The sequence below is a fragment of the Narcine bancroftii genome, chromosome 2 (assembly GCF_036971445.1).
Source record: "Narcine bancroftii isolate sNarBan1 chromosome 2, sNarBan1.hap1, whole genome shotgun sequence".
NCBI lineage: Eukaryota > Metazoa > Chordata > Chondrichthyes > Torpediniformes > Narcinidae > Narcine > Narcine bancroftii.
The window spans coordinates 84,572,346-84,594,823 of NC_091470.1; the positions used below are offsets into that span (position 1 = coordinate 84,572,346).

The 22,478-nt window shown below is 39.7% G+C and overlaps 1 protein-coding gene across 5 annotated transcripts in view; it reads left to right on the forward strand.

The window, feature by feature from the left end:
* ubr1 (ubiquitin protein ligase E3 component n-recognin 1) overlaps positions 1-22,478 on the forward strand; it is a 227,492-nt gene that overhangs the window by 140,295 nt on the left and 64,719 nt on the right. For 4 of the 5 annotated variants that reach the window (XM_069917334.1, XM_069917336.1, XM_069917338.1 and 1 more), the window contains exons 28-33: positions 862-939; positions 1,497-1,678; positions 4,734-4,936; positions 7,167-7,260; positions 17,484-17,636; positions 18,154-18,251. In XM_069917334.1, the coding sequence (XP_069773435.1) occupies positions 862-939; positions 1,497-1,678; positions 4,734-4,936; positions 7,167-7,260; positions 17,484-17,636; positions 18,154-18,251 (808 nt within the window). The remainder of the gene's footprint in view (positions 1-861; positions 940-1,496; positions 1,679-4,733; positions 4,937-7,166; positions 7,261-17,483; positions 17,637-18,153; positions 18,252-22,478) is intronic. The other variant, XM_069917337.1, reaches the window with a different exon arrangement.

Genomic DNA, 22,478 nt, shown 5'->3' on the forward strand with positions numbered 1-22,478 from the left:
AAAAAATTGCAACCTGACGATGTCAAATATAATTTAGTTTATTAACTATTATTATAAAATTAATGGAATTATGTTTGGAACAAACTCATCAACGATGATTTACTGTTGTCAAGTCATCCAGAAGTAATACAGATTGTGATCTGTGAATTTTGATTGGCGTTGTAATAAACAATGGAATAAAATGAGGTTGTGAGTCACCCCAACAGGTTTTTTTTTGGTTTATGTTCCAGCATCTGCAGATTTCCATATGTCTTCACTTTCCTCTGTTATTCAGTTGAAGGCTTCTCACTATCATTAAAATAATGATGTTTCACTTGTCATTCAAATGCTACCATAAATATAATCAAAGAAAAGCGACAGATGATGGAAATGTAAAATAAAAACATAAAATGCTAGAAATAATTAACGTCAGTCTGTATATATGGGAAGAGAAACGGATGACATTCCAGATTAAAAGCCTGGATGTAGCCTGACAATGCTACGTATTTCCAGCATTTTTCGGTTTTTACTTTATAATCTAAAGTGAACTTGAGCATGATACTGCAGTGAACTAACACCTTCTTGGATTTACTCTGGGTTTGTTAGTGTAACACAATTAGTTATCTAAATTTGGATTTTCTTAATGTTGATGGTCTTGTTTTTAAACATGGAGATGGTTCCAGGACAACTAGGTGTTGGGGTTAGCTTGTCAGCAAGCTTGACCCTGCAGATAAACACTGATTACCTCATCATCCACCATACTCTAAACAACGGTATGTTGAACATGAGAAAAAGATGCAAAGAAATAAAGTTCAACAAGTCCCGTCAAAATGGACAAACAACTTTTGAAGGAACAAATCTTGTGGATCTAATTATTTTCAGATGTTTGACATTGTGAAAAAGCTGAGGGAGAAATCAAGCACTGGTTCACCAGACATTGACAAACAAAGGGAAAATGAGGTAATGATGTTTTGATTTTAATTTGTTATATGAAAATAAAATGGAGGTGTGGCTTAAGACTTCATAGATTAAAAATCCTTTTACCCACAGTAAAGGCAGCTGAATGAAGTAACTGAGAGCCTTGGTCTTAATTTACAGCATCTCAGTCAATGGATTGAGGAGTGGCTAAAGAGTTATTTGTGACTCAGTGATGGTACTTCCACTTCTGAGACAAAGGTGGTGAATTCAAGTAGAGTATCTAGAACTACATAGTTGTAGTGCTGCATTATGGGGGGTTACTGTCTTGGGGGAGTGGGGGGTGAACATTAAATCAAGGCCCCACCAACCAATTCAAAGTAAGGGAATTGTTCCTGAAAGTCCTAGTGAATGCTTACATCCTCTACTGCTTCTGTAAAATAGATTATCTGTCATTATCACATTGTTTTTTGTATGGGACCATGTACAAATTATGTTTTGTATGTTATAATTGTGACTGTACTTCTGAAGTGCTTCATTGGTTGTAAAATGTTTTGCGAAGTTGTGAAAGTTGCTGCATAAAGTTCTTGTTTTTACTGCAGACTGTACAGGACAAAGATAAGGCTGAGCGTAAACGGAAAGCAGATGCAGCCAAACTATATCGGCAGAAGATCATGGCACAGATTTCTGCAATGCAGAAAAACTTCATCGAATCAAACAAACACCTCTATGAAAAGGTGACAGAACCTCAAAAACAAGAGATGATCATCGCTGAGAATGAAAGGTATGTGTTAAATGGATACAGAAAGGCAAGCATTCTATTCAAAGTAAATGAAGAATTGCTGGAGGAGCTCAGGAGGTCAGACAGCATCCATGGGTAAGGATGGTCATTTAATGTTTTGGGTCAGTACCCTCTATCACGACTCGAACTCTGCTGCTTGCTTCGTGATCCTGTGTCCTATTGTGCAAAGGGAATATGATGGCAACCAATTTGATGCTGCTCATTTTGGACCCAACCACAGTACAAAATCCTGTTCAGTTTCTTGGCTTCCATTAGACTTTCAATAGGAAAGGAGCTCCAGTTTATGAAGTTTGTCTTCTCACCTCTCAATTCTCGTAGCATTCTTAATGTGATGGAAGGTCTTTACCCAAAAGACTAACAATTCCACTTCACAACTCCCCCCCCCCCCCACCCCCCCAACCATTAGCTGCTGCTCAACCTCCGGAGTTCCTCCACTTTTATTCCTCCAGATTCCACCATCTATAGTCACATGTGACACCATTCTTAATCTTCTTCCCATCCTTCAATATTTGTATTGTATTATAGAGAACATATCTACTTGCAGAGTTTTAGCTATGCTCAAAATATGATGGTTCTGCATACATTTATCATTACTTGTCTGCCTTTGCATTGACCAGAAAATGAATCTCAGTACCTCATTTGTATTCTTTATAACCCTCCTTTAATGCTTTGGAAATATTTATCTGTTTTGCCAACTCTATATTCGTCAATTCATTTGAGTCCGTGGTGAAGAAGGTGAATGCAATGTGGGCATTCATATCTAGATGCATAAGATATTCGACCAGGGATGTGATGTTGAGGCTTTACGAGGCACCAATGAGACATTGCTTGAGTACGGGGTACAGTTTTTGGTTCCTTGATTAAGAGAGGATGTACTAGTATTGGAGAGAGTTCAGAAAAGATTAACAGGAACGATTCCTGGAATGAAAGCACAAGCACATGAGGAAGGCTTGACAGCTCTTAAGGGCTGTATTTCTTTAAGTTCATAGGTGCATTTCGAATGTTGAAAGGTGGAAGAGTAGATGTGACAAAGTTGTTCCCTATGGTAAGGGAGTCTAGGACAAGAGGACACAGCTTCAGAATTGAAAAGCGCTCATTTAAAATAGAGATATGGAGGAATTTCTTTAGCCAGAGAGTGGTGAACCTCTATAATTTGCTACCATGGGCAGCTGTGGAGGTCAGGTTGTTGCTTGTATTTAGGCAGAGATCGATAGGTATCTGAATAGTCAGGGTATCGAAGGGTTATGGGGAGAAGGGAGGGAAGTGCAGCTGAGTGAGAATGGATCAACTTATGATGGAATGGCGGAGCAGACCTGATGGGTCTAATGGCCTACTTCTCCTCTGTTAGCTCATGGTTTTGTTCCATGGACATTAGAAGAATAATTGGCCTCCTGACTGCAAATTGGCTTTGGTGCTACTATTCAGTTGTTTTTGTCAACGAGTTTTCACTCTACAGTTTTGCCTTTTGTATTACTGGCCTTCATTTTATTACAAATACCTCTATCCTATAGTGGACAATTTTCAAAATGCACATTCAGGTCTCAAGTCACATAGTGCCTTGCTTATGGCCTTTTTTTTTTCAATTTCTTCCAGACCAGAGACATTATTTGTATATTTGAAGCATAAGAAGCTAAGTACTTGCATAGCATCTTCAATAAGTGCAAAGTCTAATGTTGAATTTAACAAAGAAATGAGAGGCAGAACGGGTATCTAAGAAACAGTGCAAAGCAAAAGCTGTAGATTTTGCAAATGTAAACAGAATGTCGGAAGTATTCAGCAAGTTGGGTAACATCTGCAGAAATAGTAACAGTTACTGGTAACTTCAATGTTCAGTGACCTTTCATCAGATTAGCATTTTCCATTCCATTCTCTTGCAAGACATTTTTAAAAGTTCAGCACTCAATGAAACTGGGTTTTCCTATAAATTCAGAATTGGTGCAATTGATCTGGTAAAACAAAAATACGAGAAAGAAAAGATGCTAAACACAATTTTAATCATCTGCCTTTCAACATGCATATTGTTACGATCCCAAAGGACCCCAAAACTCAGCAGCAATAGATATTCACCGCAACAAATGGTTACTTAAACAAAAGTTGCTTTTAATTAAACTTTAACTTAACTAACCTAACTTAACCCCCTTTTAATTCTAAGCACACGTGTATGGAATGTGTGTGTAAATTTAGAAAAGTTCTTTCGTTCACAGTCCAATCTCACTTCTCATTCTTCCAAGTTCACTGGTTGTAGACAATTCTTATACTGTGCACAGAATTCAACATGTGTAAAGTTCACTAGGCTTTGGTGCTTGAAAAATAAATGGTTAACACTCAGAAAGGTTCTTGTAGGTTTGCAGAGAGAGATGTGTTGTTCTAGGATTTCCACAACTCAGGTACTACCTTTAGTCACCTCAATGTCTTGCTGACGAAACTTGCCCCATCAGGGTTCTCCAGATGATAACCTCTTTCTTTCAGGTTACCACATAGCTCCTTTCTGTTTCCCTCATTCCAAGTGAAACACCAGACAGCCAGTACTTTCAGCCATCCTTCACTCTGGAGCTTCTGTTTCAGTTCCAACAAGCTTCCTGCTTCAGTTTCAGCAAGCTTTTTTGTCTCACCCACACTGGCTGAGACAATTTGTTTCCATTCTCCCTCCCCTTCTCTCTCTCTCTCTGACTCACCCAGAGACTGCTTGCAAAAAAACCACCTGATCTTCTTCATCAAAGAAGCAAGTCTGGTTCCATCTGTTTTTAGGTAACAAGAACCCATCAGTGACCTCTGAGCACCTTGTCAAAAGCCTTGCAAAAAGGTATCAGGAGACAGTATGTCTCTTGCTGTTGCTTTAAAGACAATAATCCATTCATGCAGTTCAATTAACACCTACTTGTGAAGTCTGCAAAGTCACTGTGGATATGAATTCTCCAGTATTTCAAATAAGATCTGTTTTAAAGTGTGTGTATGTAACCTACTCTAACTTTTCCAATTTATCTCCCAAAAATATTTCTAGATATTCTGTCACAATATGCAATTTGTTTTTTCTCAGTATTCCGCCGGCAGAGTATTCTGGTGTAGCACTGGGACCAATGCAAGATGCAACTGCAATGGAGAAAATAATATTGACTTGCATCTTGTGTCAGGAAGAGCAAGAAGTGAAAACAGATGAAATGGCCATGGTACTAACAACTTGTGTTCAGAGATCCACAGCCTTGACAAAAAATAGCTCTCGGATCATTACAAATATAGGAGGTAAAGCTACATTCACCAAGATTGCCTCAATGTTTGCATTGAATGCAATACTTTTGAAGTGCAGCTACTGTTATAATTTTGTAATTACTACAGCAGCTAATTTGAACTCGGCTAAATCTTAACAATAACATGACAATAACTACATTACTTATTTTTGTAATTTTGTTAAATATTGTCAAAGACACTGGAGAAAATTGCCCTTAAGTCTCATGGCAGGAGGGTTATATCCATCTAAGACTGGATAGTGCATTGATTTAACATCTCATAGTTGCATCTCAGTGAGACATAGAGCCATAGCATTGTACAGCAGTGAAACAGGCTTTTTGGCCCAACTCAACTGTGCTGACTGAGCTTTTAACTGTAGCTGAATTCTTTCTGGGGCGTTGAAAATTTAGTTTTACATATATGGAATCTGGTTCTCTTCCCCCCCCCTCCCCCCAAATAAAATTTATGTGGATATTTGAAAGATTTTTTGCTTGTTGCTGATCTAATTTATCTCCAAAGGTTTCCCCCATATCTTTATTTTACATTTTGTTTACATTTAAATCAATTATTTTTTTTATCCTTGTTTGGACTCTGCTCAATGACATTAGTTGAAATGACTTTCTCTTGCTTAATGTGATAACATCATCACAGATCCCATGTGAAGGAACTTCACTGAAACAGTCGATGAGATGGAAAATCTCTGCTGGTCAAATGCTACCTTCTGTAAATTTCACTCTTTGGTGTTATTGCAAATGCTAGTATAAACAGTCATTTGGAAGAGATGTGCATTTTGTTTGCTTTGGATCCCAGTGCAGAACTTCTCCAGATGTTGGATCATTTGTCTTAGTTGAAACCAATTGATGTAGTGAATCTGTGGTCACAATTAGGAGAATTGATCAAAAGCAACATAAGATTGTAATCAGTAGTATGCTTCAATCAGGTGGTACTCTGAAATCCATTTAACAACATCCAGGTGTTGCATTCCAGATGAAGGTGCTTTATAAGGGGATTATTGTTGGCAAGCATTAATTTTAGACAGCATTTGTACAATCATGACAGAAATATATTCCCTTGTTTGTTTCTGTTTGAGGTAGAAAATTTGTTCTTGATTATAGTGTTTGCTTCCAATATAGTTAAAATTTGTCAACATCACTCTGTTCTTCAGAAAGTTATCATTACTTGTCTGACTTTGCTTTGCATTTATCAGGAAATGAACCTCAGTACCTCATTTGCACTCTTTATGACAACACATTGATACTTAGGAACTATTTCTCTGTATTGACAAATCTTTATTCATCTATTCCATGTATATGAGAATGGCTATAGTCAATCTTTTTTTGGTTATCCTCTCCCACCCCCCACCCGCCCACCGAGGACTCGGGAGTCTTCTCAAAGTTTATGGGCCCCCTTCCCTGTGAAGCTCTCGAGATTTGGTTTCTTCTGTACTTCTGTCATACTGACTACATTTAAAAAAACATGAAAAATAATTGTGAGATGAAAAGAAACAAGGCTTTTACTTAAATGTGCTGTAGCCCCGGTAGGGGGGCTTTAGGACCCCCGTTAAAGTGGCTGTTTTAGAAGAATGTAAACTGACTGCTGCAAATTGGCTTGGGTGCTACTGTTCAATCATATTTGTCAGAGTTGTCACTACAGTATTGCCTTTTGTTTTACTGCCCTTCATTAAATTACCAATATCTTTATCCCACATGGACAATTGTTAAAATGCACATTCCGTTCTCAAGACACTTCTTGAAACATGAAGCCCTGTGGGAGGCTTTTTATAATTTCCTTCCAGTCTTGAGACCCTTTTCTTATCTGATTGTGTGTACATTTTAACAAACGAGAACACATCGCTTAAATACACAGAAGAACTGAAGATTTAGACTCTGATCAGGATTCTTTGTTAGGAAGGGGTGTCAAGTGATTATGAATCTACTTTTCCACACAGTTTAATAGCAATGTGGAATTCACTTCTTGAGAATTCTGTGCTTCCCCATGCTAAGGGAAATTTTGAAAAAACACTGAGATCTGTGTTCAATGGGTTTTTGTTGGATAAATAAATAGAGTTAAAATTTCCCTAAGCTGATGGGTAAGCAATAGAATCTGGGGGGAGCTGATGAGAATGTGAGAATTAAAAAAATGAGGCTAATTTTGGATTTGATGATCATGTGGACTTGGTTGTTTCCATGCTTTATCTAACTCCATAATTTTGTTTTGATAATTTTGGCTTCCTTCTTTATTTCAGATAACTATGATCCAATCATCATGAACCCTAACCTGAACTGTGGCACTCATGTAGGAAGCTGCGGGCATGTGATGCACGCCACCTGCTGGCAAACGTAAGTTAATGCCAGAGTGTGCAATGCATGTTTACAATCTGGTCCTCGCCATTTGATTTACTGATGAAGGTCGCCTTGATGTCAGAGTATTGAAACCACTTCCATCAACCGTAGAATGGAGCAACCCAAGAAGAGGCTGTTAGGCTCGAGATGTCTCTGCTAACTATGATGCCAGTTTTGATTGCACTTTTTCCACAAATGCTACGTTTCCTGCCTGTTGATGTGAATATGTAAATGTCTCTTAAATGTAGCTGTCTTATCTGCTTTCATCACTTTCTTTGAAAACATATTCTAACCATGATCTCTCTGTGTAAAAATGAAAAACACTCAATGTTTATCCTATTTATGCCTCACAATTTCCTGTACTTCCATCAGGTCTCCCCTCAATATGCATTGCTTCAATACAAATTTGTCCAACCTCTTTGTAATTAATACTCTCTAATCCAGGCAACATCTTGATGAACCTCTTCTGTACCCTCTTCATATCCTTTTTGTAATGTGGCAAACAAAACAGCATACATGCGGCCCAAACAAAATTTTATTCAAACGTGACTTCTCAACATTTATACTCACCATGCTGACTGATGAAGGTAAGAATCCCGTAGCCTGTCAACTTTTGTTGCCACTTTTGGGGAGCTCTGGAGTTGTAACTCAAGATCCTATTAACATCAATTCCATTTATTGTATAGTTTTTTATTTCACCTCTCATGGTGCAAAGCCTTGCACTTGTCTGGATTAAACTCCATCTGTTGTTTCTCTGCCCACATTTCCAACTGTTCTGTATCCTGCTATATCCTTTGACAGCCTTTCTCACTATCCACAACTCTGCTAATTTTCGTGTCATCTGCAAACTTACTAATCAGCCCATGTACACTGCCTTCCAAATCATTTATGTGTACATTACAAGCATCAGAGGTCCCAGCACTGTTCACAGTGAACCACTGTTCACGGTGAACCTCTGTTCACGGTGAACCTCTGTTCACGGTGAACCTCTGTTCACGGTGAACCTCTGTTCACGGTGAACCTCTGTTCACGGTGAACCTCTGTTCACGGTGAACCTCTGTTCACGGTGAACCTCTGTTCACGGTGAACCTCTGTTCACGGTGAACCTCTGGTCACGGTGAACCTCTGGTCACGGTGAACCTCTGGTCACGGTGAACCTCTGGTCACGGTGAACCTCTGGTCACGGTGAACCTCTGGTCACGGTGAACCTCTGGTCACGGTGAACCTCTGGTCACGGTGAACCTCTGGTCACGGTGAACCTCTGGTCACGGTGAACCTCTGGTCACGGTGAACCTCTGGTCACGGTGAACCTCTGGTCACGGTGAACCTCTGGTCACGGTGAACCTCTGGTCACGGTGAACCTCTGGTCACGGTGAACCTCTGGTCACGGTGAACCTCTGGTCACGGTGAACCTCTGGTCACGGTGAACCTCTGGTCACGGTGAACCTCTGGTCACGGTGAACCTCTGGTCACGGTGAACCTCTGGTCACGGTGAACCTCTGGTCACGGTGAACCTCTGGTCACGGTGAACCTCTGGTCACGGTGAACCTCTGGTCTCGGTGAACCTCTGGTCTCGGTGAACCTCTGGTCTCGGTGAACCTCTGGTCACGGTGAACCTCTGGTCACGGTGAACCTCTGGTCACGGTGAACCTCTGGTCACGGTGAACCTCTGGTCACGGTGAACCTCTGGTCACGGTGAACCTCTGGTCACGGTGAACCTCTGGTCACGGTGAACCTCTGGTCACGGTGAACCTCTGGTCACGGTGAACCTCTGGTCACGGTGAACCTCTGGTCACGGTGAACCTCTGGTCACGGTGAACCTCTGGTCACAAACATTCAGTCAGAATTGCATCCCTCCATCCACTATCCACTATAGCCATGTCCCATGTGCGTTGTATATTTTCGTCAACCTACTATGAGAATCCTTGTCAAAAGCTTCACTAAAGTACAAGTATTCAAAATCCACTGCACTATCCTCAATCATCTTTGTCACCTAATTGAAAAACAATGGAATTTGTGAAACATGATCTCCTCCACTCAAAGTCGTATTTAATTTTGACAAACAGAACAGTAACAGGCCCTTCCAGTCGAATATCCCATGTCCCCCATATATATCAATTAACCTACAATCTTCGTACAGTAGTAAAGAACAAAAGTCTGCAGACAGAGTTATTTCAAGTACATACACAATGCTGGATAAACTCAGCAGGTCAAAAAGTGAACATCACAAAGATAAAGGTACATAACCAATGTTTCGGCTTGAGCTCTTCATCAAGGTGTAAGCAAAATGTAAAAATGCCCATGTGTTTTTGAAGGGTTGGAGGAAACTGGAGAACCTGGAGGAAATCCACACAGACACAGGGAGAACATGCAAACTCCTCACAATCAGCGCCGGATTCAAACCCCAGTCATTGGGGCCATAATAGTGTTGTGCTAACCAATACGCTACCAGTGCCCTTCTGACTATCCCAAACAAGTCTCAACTTTTACATAGGTAACTGGAGGAGATCCTATACCCAAGAATATTCTCCAATAATTTTGGCTCATCAAATCTGCTGTCCCATTTAAAACATGGCTGATGTATTTTTCCTCTCGACCCCATAACCTTCAACATCTTTACTAATTAAGCATACATCAACCTCTGCTTTAAATATGCCCAATAACTTTACCTCCACAGCCATGTGGCAAAATATTCCACATGTTCACCACCCTCTGGCTGAAGAAATTTCTCCTCATCTCCGTTCTAAAGGGACATCTTTTTAATTTGAGTTTGTGCTCTTGGGTCCTTGACTCTCCCACGACTGGAAACATCTTCTCCACCTCCATTCTATCCAGCCCTTTCAAACCCTTGTGTATTTTAATTGATGAGAGCTCTGCTAACCATGATAACTATATATTTCTTAGTGAAGAAAATGCCAAATCTTTCCATTGTATATTGCATCCTCATAGGTACCCTTTACAGTCTCTTTATTGCTCTATGGAGAGGTTCATTATCAATTATCTTGAGTGGGTATATACATTAAATGTTCAAATAGACAACCCTCCAAAATATGTAGTGGTGAATCTTCACCATTTCAAGGATCACAACAAACCGATCGTTTCCCCATATTTGTTAGTCTCTGCACATATCATCAGGATGACCCTGCTGCAAGAATGTTGCTTCAAGACATCTTGGTGAGGTGCCTCCTTGTTATGTCAGTCCCCTCTTGTTGCCAACTCAGATTCTGCTGTGACTATCTCCTCCATTTACTTAAATGCATGACCATGTACATTCCACCTATGCAATTCTAAATTCTGCTTGCTCAGCTGTGTGAGGGGCTCCTGCATCTCTCTCAGGTGGGGCGGGGATGGCAAATGGTTGGTGAACTCAAAGTGGTGGACTTCTGCAGCACAGTCTGGTTCAGTAGCTCCTTCTCTGATTTGACTACCATTTTCAGTTTGCCCTGGCTCCCTCCAACCACACGCTCAACAAAGACAGGATTCTCCTTGTCCTCACGTACCACCTTTGCATCCAACATATCATCTTCCACCATTTCCACCACCTACTCCACGATCATACCACCAGACACATCTTCCACTCTCCTCTCCTCCCCTCTCTGCTTTTCACAGGGAACGCTCCTTCTGAAATTCCCTCGTTAACTTTTTTCTTGGATCCTATCCCTGTGACTGAAGGAAATGCTACACTTGTGCCCACACCTCCTCCATCACCACCATTTGGGGCCCCAATAGTCCTTCAAAGTAAAAAAACACTTCACTTGTGAATCTACAGGGATCATCTTCTGCATCCTGTGCTCCCATTGTGGTCTCCTCTACATAGGAGAGTCTGGACGCAGACTGGGAGATCGCTTCGTTCAGCACCTTAGCTCTGTCTGCTGCAATAGTGGGGATGTCCCAGTGGCAAATCATTTCAGTTCCCACCCCATTTCCATGCCAACATATCTGTCCATGATCTCATGCACTGCTAGACTGAGACCACTCACAAACTCTGAATACCCTCCAACCAGATGGTATTAACACCGACTTCTCTGGTTTCCATTTGCTCCCCTATCTTAACCCCCCTATCCCTTTCCCTATCCTTATTTCTCCTTTCCTCTAGCTCTTTCTCTCTCTTTCCCTCTGTCTTTTTTTCTCCAGCTCTCCGTTCATTGAGCCACAACTCCCCGATCAATTCTCAACTTTCCTCTCCTGTTCTCCTATCCATGTCAAATTATCACCTTTGTCCATTGGTCTGTGTTCCTCTCCCTGCCCTTTCTTCCCTTTTCCCCCAGCTTTTTAATTAAGGAATAATTTGCTCATACCTTGACAAATGGCTCAGGCCCGAAACATTGGTTATATATCTTTGCCTACTGAGGATGCAGCAAAACCTGCTGTGTTCCTCCAACATCTGCAGACATTTGTGTTTCATTCCATTTTCAGTGGGTCATTGACTTGTAAAAGAAACTTTTTTTATTTTGAACTTCATTGTGTGCATGGTAAATTTCAGTTACTTCTTCCAAAACCTCATTCAGGCTCTTGTTTTCAGTCTTGACCTCTCATTATTCCTCCTCCTCCTCCAAAGAACAGAATATCATTTCTCAAGTTCTTTACTGCACAGATACCTTCAAAGCGCATTCATTGGAATTCTCCTTGTGTTATGTTGATTCTGAATGACGTTCTACTCTCACAGTATCTCTCAATCGATTGCGTGAAATTGATCAAATATGAACTCTTCCCCCAAAGCTCTAAACACCAGAACCCATTCTTTGCAACAAGCTTAATTGTCTTTTTTTGTCCTCAGATCTGACAAATTATCCATTGTTATCAGGCTGTAGGTTTGTTTTAAGGTTTCAATAAGGTACAGGCATATTTTCAGCTTGCAGATTGGTTGCTCAACGTATACCAAGCCTCAGGTGATCATGGTGAATACTGAGGCTACTTAGACAAAGTTTTATTTGGGAGCTACTGAAGCAGATCTTGGTGAGTGTACTGCCATCTGCTTCCTCTTCTCTAAGAGCAGATTATATTTTCCGTTTAGTTTCCCAGTTGCACATCCAAGGGTTATGCATCTGTGTGACGAGGGTTAAATATAAACTCATATTGGAGAGTTTTGCATGATAGAATCCATTCTTTGCATCGATATGTGTTTTGTTGCTTTCAAAGGGAAAAGTACCACCAAATTGTATGCTGATCACACAGCTGTATGCATGTTAGAGATAGGGGTGGCACGGTTGGCGTAGCAATTAGTGCAACGCGTTTACAGCGCCAGCAATCAGGACTGGGTTTGAAACCCTCGCTATCTGTAAGAAGTTTGTATGTTCTACCCATGTCTGCATGGGTTTTCCCCAGGTGTTCTGGTTTCGTCCCACCATTCTAAATGGTTAATTGGGTATAAATTGGACGGCACGGATTTGTGGTCCGAAATGGCCTGTTACCATGCTGAGTGTCTAAATATAACCTGTCAGTGTGCTCTTAGATTAACCCTTCTCAATGTTACTATGTGTAAAGTGACAAATAAACAGTTTATTTGCACCAAAGTTGTGGCTTGCTTCAAAGACAAGTTACACAATGCTCCAGAGTTGAGATGAAACTTCACTGGTATCCCTTGCCTCAACACTATGGTATAGATCAGAATCAGAATTTTTTGTCATGAACATGTGTCACAAACTTTATTGTTTTGAGGCAGAATTGCAGGTGCAAAATTTGTTATAAATTACATTTTTAAAAATAAATAAGTTGACCCCATTTTTTCTCTTCTTTGGCATTGAGGCTGTGGCTCATTGTCCATTCTGAACTCTGATGGCAGAGGGGAGGAAGTTGTTTTTGTACTGTTGGGTGTTCATTGTCAGGCTCCTGTACCTCCTTCCTGATGGTTGCAGTGAGAAGAGGGCATAGCATGGGCGGTGATGGTCCTTGATGATAGAGGCTGCTTTCTTGAGTCACCACCTCATATAGATGTCCTTCATGAAGTGAAGATTAATGGCCATGATGGTGCTGGCCGAGATCACAACTCTGCAATCTTTTTCTGTCCTGGGCATTGTCACCTTCCTACCAGACAGTGATGCAACCAGTCAGAATGCTCTCCATGATACACCTGTAGAAATTTCCAAGAGTGTTTGGTAACCTACCAAATCTCTTCATGCTCCAAAGCTGCTGGCGAGCCTTCTTCATGATTACCTGGACATGATGGGCTTAGAATGTTGTTACCTAGGAATTTGAAGTTCTTAACCCTTTCCACTGCTGACCTCTTGATGAAGACAGGCTTGTGTTTTCCTGGTTTCTCCCCCTCCTGAAGTCCACAACCAGTTCCTTAATTTTGCTAATATTGAGTGCAAGGTTGTCATTGTTACATCATTCAATTAGCAGATCTATCTTACTCCTGTATGCTTCCTTATTACCATCAATGATTTTGCATTCAACCATGGTGTCATTGGCAAATTTGTAGGTAGTATTTGAATTGTGCATGGCCACACAGTCATGGATGTAGGGAGAGTAGAGCAGTGGGCTAAGCACCTTCATGAATAATTCTTGAGGTGCGCCTGTGTTGATTGTCAGTGAGGAGGAGACGTTGTTTCTGATTTACACTAACTATGGTCTTCCGATGAGGAAGTCAAGGATCCAGTTCCAGAGGAGGGTGCAGAGGCCCAGGTTTTGGAGCTTGCTGACCAGTACTGAGGGTATGATACCAGTAGCTGAGCTATAATTGATGAAAAGCAGCCTGAAGTACATGTTGCAATTGTCTAGGTGATCCAGAACTGAGTGGTGAACCATTAACATTGCAGCTGCTGTGAAGTGATCATGGCAGTAGACGAATTGCAGTGAGTCCAGGTCTTTACTTAGGTACGAGTTAATTCTGGCCATGACTAACCTCTCAAAACATTTCATTATAGTAGATGTGAGAGCTACTGGGTGATAGCCATTGAGCAGCTCACTCTGCTCTTGGGTACTGGCATGATGGAAGCAGGTGGAACCCTCCAACTTCAGCAATGGAGATCGAAAATGTCCATGAACACTCCAGCTAGTGGGTTAACGCAGATTTTTAGCACCCTGCGAGATGTGCAGTCAGGGCCTGATACTCCTTTTCAAAGTGAATATAAAAAATGTTCACCTCAACGGGTAGTGGAGCAACACAGCTTCGCCTTGCAAGAACAACAATGTGGCATCAATGCATCATTTTCAGAAGCAGAATTTTCAGTCCTGTCCCTGCATACTGTTTCTCATTCATTCTTTGGGTTTCAACATCCCCATACTACAGTGTTTAGTTAAATGATTTTCAGTCCAATACATTACATTTCACTGCTTTCCAAAGAAAAGGCATTTGATTTTCAGTCACCCCTTTGTCATCCACAATACCTGCAACATTTTTGGGTGACCTTGCAGAGGTAAGGTAAACACCCAGATTCTTTTTCACATGGGCCCAAATCTCAAAAGGCATGGGTTCAAGGTGAGAGGTAAACTTTTTTTAGGAAACTCGAGGAGCATACAGAAGGTGGTGGGGAAAATTGAACAAGCAGGCAAATGGGAGTAGATTGGGTTGGCAATGTGGTCAACACGGGTGAGTTTGGCCAAAGGGCCTGCTTTTGTGTTGTAATACTCTGGCATCCTTTTTCTGCATCTTGTTTCATTTTACTTGACAGAGCTCCTTTTGTTATTCATCAACTTTGGATCATTCTGCAGCTTTGCATGCCTGTGTGACCCTCTCTAAAGTTGACTCTTTGCCAGATTCCACAAATAAGGAGCGGTTCAAATCTGCAAAAAATTGTGATTATCTTGGGACAGTTAATGAAGTATCAAAGAAGTCGTCCTTCTGCTTGCATCATTTTATGCAGTTTTGCTCTCCTGGAAATCGAATAGCTTGATGGAGTCTTGATTCTGTGCTTTTTCCATTGATGCAGTCAGTTTATCTGCATATTCATGTATTACTTCAGTTGGGAGAGTTTCATCAACTGGGTCTCTGACATCATGTTTCTGAATTTCACTTTCTAAGATGCCAAAAAGCCAGGAAGTTAAACTTTCAATTAAACGATCAATTTAAACTAAAATAGATTATTCATGAAGCAGGCCCCTCTAACCAATTTGTCTTCTGAATCAGATACTGATCCTTAAAGAGTAGCACTATAAAAGGAGCAATTATTGTGCGTAGACTGATGTCATAAATACTAGACAATGAAATCTAAAACTGAGTGATATCTTCAGAGCTGCAGTTCTGTGCATGCATTCAGTAGATAAACTTTAAATGCACCATGGCACAGAGGCAAGAGATGTTATGTTATACATTCTGCTGTTTCCCTTTTTCTTACCTTGCATTCTACTTTTGTACCTGTCTACTTAACATTCAAGATCTTGTGAAAAATAATTACTTTGCACCAGTTCTCAATACATAACCAGCTGAAGTAATTGTTCTGGCTTAGTCCCAAAAATTAGGGTTACAAATAACAAGCTCTAAATATTAGAATTTGTCCAATTTTAATGCCATTTTTTCACTCAACTACTGAATAAGAATTAATGTAAAATGGAGCAGGGTAAATATTTTTTTTAAAATTTTTTATTTTTCACACCATAAATCACATTAGCCATGATATACACTTTTTCTTTTTCACACATATACAGTGACTTTTTCTCCCCCCCCTCTCATCCATTTTAGGTATACAATCTAGGTTGCATTAAACCAGTCAGACAATGTGGTCATTCAACAAAAATACACCAGAAATTCTACTGAGTCCATTCTTTTCTTTCCTTCTCCTTCCATCAACTTAGGTAATGTTTGTCCCCGGTAGGTTTTCGCTATTGTATTTAATGTAAGGCTCCCATACTTGTTCGAATATTTCAATATTATTTCTTAAACTATATGTTATTTTTTCTAATGGAATACATTGATTAATTTCTATATACCATTGTTGTATTTTCAAATTATCTTCCAATTTCCAGGTTGACATAATACATTTTTTTGCTACGGCTAGGGCTATCTTAACAAATCTTTTTTGTGCATCCTCCAAATCAATTCCAAATTCTTTGTTTTTTATGTTACTTAGAAGAAAGATCTCTGGATTCTTTGGTATATTGTTTTCTGTTATTTTATTTAATATCTGATTGAGATCATCCTAAAATTTTTCTACTTTCTCACATGTCCAGATTGCATGAATTGTTGTTCCCATTTCTTTTTTACATCGAAAACATCTATCAGATACTGTTGGGTCCCATTTATTTAACTTTTGCGGTGTAATGTATAGTCTGTGTAACCAATTATATTGTATCATACGTAGCCTCGTATTTATTGTATTTCTCATCGTTCCAGAACATAACTTCTCCCATGTTTCCTTCTTATCTTTATATTTAAATCCTGTTCCCATTTTTGTTTAGTTTTACCATTTGTTTCCTCATTCTCCTTTTCTTGCAGTTTAATATACATATTTGTTATAAATCTTTTGATTAACATTGTATCTGTAATCACATATTCAAAGTTACTTCCCTCTGGTAAACTCAGACTGCTTCCTAATTTGTCCTTCAAGTAGGATCTCAATTGGTAATATGCCAGCGCTGTATCTCCAGGGTAAATATTTTTTTAGTAAAGTAGATATTTTCATACCTCTGACTCACATATAACACAGATTATGTTGCTTTTGGATTCAAGTTTAAATTGATTACCTTTAATATGTCTAATATAAAAAAAATGGACACCAGCAATTTGCTTATCAAAGAAAGCTAATTTCCTTGGGGAAATTTTTGAGTTTTTGAAGAATAGAATGAAAGAAAAGTCTGCAGCCCAGAGTTGAGTCCAGGTTAGGGCTGGATTTGCTAAATGGATAATGATGTTTATTTTACATCAGTCAACATTGAGGTTAAATAGATCATATATTATAATCTGGAATTATAATTATAGTCTTGAAAGGATGGTGAAAGTTCAAAACAGCATGCATGGCCTGACTGGTTTTGTGGGGCATGAATCTGGTCTGGAATTGGATTGAACTGAACTGCTTCAGAAACTTGGAGGTTTACAGCATGAGATCCAGTTACGATGAAGCTCCTTCAAACACCCAAAGTCTAATGACTGCATTTCCAATCCCATTTGTCAACCGTTCCCAAATACCAACTGTGCAAGTAGGTGACTTGAAATGGTATCTTCTTACCAAACAGCAGGGAGGATAAGGCTGCTCATGTATTCCATGATACAGTTAAGGCAAAAACCCACTATTTTTTAACAATTTCAATAAGAATGTCTGAATCATATTTTTTCTGATCTATAGGTATTTCGAAGCCGTACAGAATGCAACGCGTAACAGGGTTCATCTTGAAATGTTATTTGATCTGGAAAACGGAGAATTCCTCTGCCCTCTGTGCAAGGCTCTGTGTAACACTGTCATCCCAGTCATTCCACTGCAAGCTCGCAATCTAGATCGGTGTGTTTATAAGCAATCTGATTGTTCATTTTTCCACTGACCACGTACATCTCAAACTTGATTTTTTTGTTGTTGTTGTTAAGTGGCTCCAGCATCTGCAGTTGATTCCTTTTCAATATAATAGTCCCAAGTTCAGTTGATAAAATGTAGTTTTTAAATGTTCTCAAATACTATTTCGCTTTAATTTATCTTTTGGTTGCCATCTCATTTTCTGTTAACCTTCCACTTACTTGAATGTTCTCCTTTGCTGGGCTGGTGATATCTCTTGTTACCAATGTTCTGCTTCGGAGACTTGATCACTGATGTTCCAATGCTGTACTATCCAAGGCATCAACTAGACTCAGATGAGATACATTTTATCGAGTAATTCTGAGTGTAAAGTAAATATGGTATGAGAATGAATGGAAACCCAATAAAGAGTTTCAAGGTTTAGAAAATACACTTCACATGAAGACTAGGGTTTGAAGTAATGAATAAATTGTATGGTTATGACCTTGTTTTATCCTTTGTATTGCAGCAAGGATACAGAAACAATAGAGCATATGCTCACTTTATCTCGGTGGTTAGAAAACGTCTCAGCAAGAACATGCGGATTAAATGTTTCAGGCACAAAAGGTGTGTGTTCAAAGGAAATGTGTTTTAAAGGACATGTTTGGAAAGCAATCCAGCTGTGGTCTGACATCTGACCAGACAAAATGATTTCTTGTACTTGGTTTGAGCCTTGCGATATTGGTAGAACAGGAAGGAGGTTGTGAAGCATCTCCTGGCCGTTGTTAAATGCTGAGAAATACTGACCCGCATCGGACTTGTCAGCCACAAACGAGCCTGCAGCTGACGTGGACTTTTTACCCCCTCCATAAATCTTCGTCCGCGAAGCCAAGCCAAAGAAGAACAGGAGAGATTAAAAGATATTTTAATTGAAAAGCAAAAATAATACTGTGTATTTAGCCTGGGCATTGCAGTGAAAGTTTCTATAATCTGCCATTGATTGTTGGGAAATCCCAATATTTGTCATTGACCTGCTAGTTTAGTTTCCCTTAATTGCTCTAAATTCATGGGTGGGATGGGGAGCCTCTCTCACAATCCCTTTAAACTCATGAAATCTAATTATATTTCAAGGGTAACATCTTAAAAAATGAACTAAATGTGTATTGAAATATCAATAGGATTAACTTGCAGTAGTCTAAACAATTCCCAATCTGTCACCATCAAAGCCCCAAGTGCCAGATTATCAGTATTACCTTCTTAAAACACAGCATAGGAAGAATATAAGCATGGGACTACATTCATATGCGCACAACTTAATCCCATTACCACTTTGTACAGTGGAGCATGTCAAAACTCACAAAGTAGTTAGTCATTTGTGGTACCAAATAACATTGACTTGCAGAAATGTGTGATATTTTGAATTTGCTCAGTGATCAATTGCTTGGAATTATGTAATGTTCAGAAGATTCTTCTTTTGCCCCTGCCTTCTGTTTTCCCACTGCAACATCCCACTATTAAGTGGGTTTTGAGCCTGAGAACACAATATGTGTTTGGAATTAATCATGCAAAGTAGTAATTATTACAAGATATCTTTCTTTGGCTTGGCTTCGCGGACGAAGATTTATGGAGGGGGTAAAAAGTCCACGTCAGCTGCAGGCTCGTTTGTGGCTGACAAGTCCGATGCGGGACAGGCAGACACGATTGCAGCGGTTGCAGGGGAAAATTGGTTGGTTGGGGTTGGGTGTTGGGTTTTTCCTCCTTTGCCTTTTGTCAGTGAGGTGGGCTCTGCGGTCTTCTTCAAAGGAGGTTGCTGCCCGCCAAACTGTGAGGCGCCAAGATGCATGGTTTGAGGCGTTATCAGCCCACTGGCGGTGGTCAATGTGGCAGGCACCAAGAGATTTCTTTAGGCAGTCCTTGTACCTTTTCTTTGGTGCACCTCTGTCACGGTGGCCAGTGGAGAGCTCGCCATATAACACGATCTTGGGAAGGCGATGGTCCTCCATTCTGGAGACGTGACCCATCCAGCGCAGCTGGATCTTCAGCAGCGTGGACTCGATGCTGTCGACCTCTGCCATCTCGAGTACTTCGACGTTAGGGATGTAAGCGCTCCAATGGATGTTGAGGATGGAGCGGAGACAACGCTGGTGGAAGCGTTCTAGGAGCCGTAGGTATATACACTTACAATATGGAAACAGGCCATCTCGGCCCCTCTAGTCCACACCGATTTAAGTGATTTCCTCAAGTCCCACCTACCTGTTCCCTATCCATAACCCTCCAATCTCCTCACATCCATGCACTTATCCAACTAGGATTAAATGAGAGTATAATTTAAATTGTGAGATTGTCAGGTGGGTTGGGAAAATATGTGTTATGATGGGTTGACTAAATTAATTAATGTAAGATATAGTATGGTTAATTATAATTTTTTGCATCAGTTATATTTAACTCCTGAAAAATTGAAAAAATATGGATTTAGTAATTCAGATCTGTGTTTTAGGTGTGGACTATGTGTTGGAGCATTTCTACCTTCGGTTTGGTTTTGTGATTAAGATCAACCTTTTTGGTTTAAAATTAGGATTTTTCTTCAAAATTTGTTTAAAATTCAATTTCCTTTAGATCCAATTTTTTTTTGTTAGTCTGTTTTACTCCGTTAGTGGACTTGGGGTTTTATAAGTTTCAGACAGCGTTTATTCGTCTAACGTTGACATTTGCTCATAAATGTATCGCCATGTCTTGGAAAGATGAAGTGGAGTTAAATTTAACTCGATGGCATCATGAGTTGAAGTTGTGTATTTATATGGAGAAAGTTACACATAATTTACATAATAATTATGATTTTTTTTTGTTAAGATGTGGACACCTTATATGAAGAATATTAATTTAGTAATATTGTAAATTTGTTTATTTTCAATGCTTCCCTTGAGGGTTCTGTTGTGGGTGGGTTTGTTTCATTGCTTTATTATTATTAGATTGCTTATTCTGTAAAAGTCTGTTTATTTTTATTGAAAAATATTAAATAAAGTTTTTATTAAAAAATCATGCAAAGTAGTCAAGGTCCATACATAACGGTCCTCTCTATTCGTCCAACCCTCCACACCTATTGCTATGTATACCCTTCAAGTTTTTCCATTTCAATTATTCAGTTACCTTTTTATAAGATAACGTTAAATTTACTTCCAATTCTCAGGTGGTGTTCATTCAAAACCAGGTAAGTGATTTCTCCTCCTCTGTGCCATTAAAAACTGCCATTAAAAACTTTAATCAAACATTAATAGGGTAGTTATTAGGAAAAAATTGAGGTATAAGATTGATCTTCACTTCCCTGTTAACTTGCCTGTGTTCCTCCCCCTTCCCCTCCCCTCTTCTCTCCTTTCTTAATACCTTCCCCCCCCCCCCCCCCCCCAACTCTTCTCTTTTGTGTAAAGCAATAGATTCTGCATAATTTCTTATTTGCCTGAATCAACTCTTGGAGGTGTAGGAGGAATTAATTAAATGTAATCACCATACCCTTGTTAGAAATTCCTGACTAATTTGGATGTATTTTTCTGAAGCAGTAATAAAAGGTACTAATGTGGTCCACAAGGACTGCAGTAAGGCATTGACAAGATCCACATAGAATCCCAGACAATTGGATCTAAGATTAGAGTTAAAAAGAAAGTCTACAGACTCTGGGTCAATAAACAAAAGTAGGATCCAAGATTAGTTTGGTAATGGCAGATGATAATTTTGAAGGGTTGTTCTTGGAAGCCTCAGGGATCGATGGTGGGACCCATTGTTTTGAATGTCGATTTAGAAGGTGTAATTGGTTGAATTTGCAGATTGCATTAGAAATGGTAATGTTGACAACGAGGAGAGTAGTACTTCAGAATCAGAATTTATTGTCAAGAGCATGTCACAGGTACTTGAGCTTCAGGACAATATTGATTAGTTGGTAAGATAGTTAGGATAATAGTGGAAGGAACTTATCCCTGATAAGTATGAAGTGATGTATTTCAGATGGACTAATAAAGGTGGGACGTACAAGATAAATGGTAGGGTTCTAGGGAGTGTGGAGGAGCCTTGCTGTGTGAGCCCAAGGATTCTGAAGGTATCAAGGAGATAAGGAGGTGAGAAAAATAAATCACCATAGGATATTTGTGTTCATTAGCTAGCTCATAGAATCATACAGTGTGGAACAGGTGCTTTGGCCCAACTCATCCATGCCAACCAAATTGGTGTTTTGGGCTTATCCCCTTTATCTGCATTTGATTGGTATTCTTGTAAAACCCTTCCTATCTATGTAACTGTCCAACTGTTTTTTGAATGTCAAAATTGTGCCTGGTTCCACAGATTCCTCCGGCAGCAGAACCCCTCTGAGTGGAAAAAGTTGCTTCTTGTGTCCCTCTTAAATCTCTCTCTCTCTCACCTTGAACCTTTGCCCTGTAGTTCTGGAATAATCTACCCTGAGGAAAAAAATGTGAAGATTCACTACCAAAAATGTGCCAGTTTTTGGATGTTGCAGGTTTTTGGAATCCTGGATAAAAGGTTAGGTGCCTATACCTAAGGAGGGGATGGAGACAAAGACTCCCACAACATTTAAGCAGTATCTAGATTGGCACCTGAATTTCCAAGGTATAGAAGGTTATGTACCAAGTTCTGATAAATAGGATTGAGATAGATAGATCCTTAATAGTTAACGTGACAGGCTTTCTGTGCTATGGGTTTTTTGACTCCAAGATCGTTTATAATTTTGAACATTAAAGCTCAGTAAAATGGAAGTTGGTTCTAGAGGATTACAACTAAGAGATAAGATTTCATAACAACCTTTCAACCTGATTTTTCTCATGGTCACTGCTTCACCTGGACTTACCTACC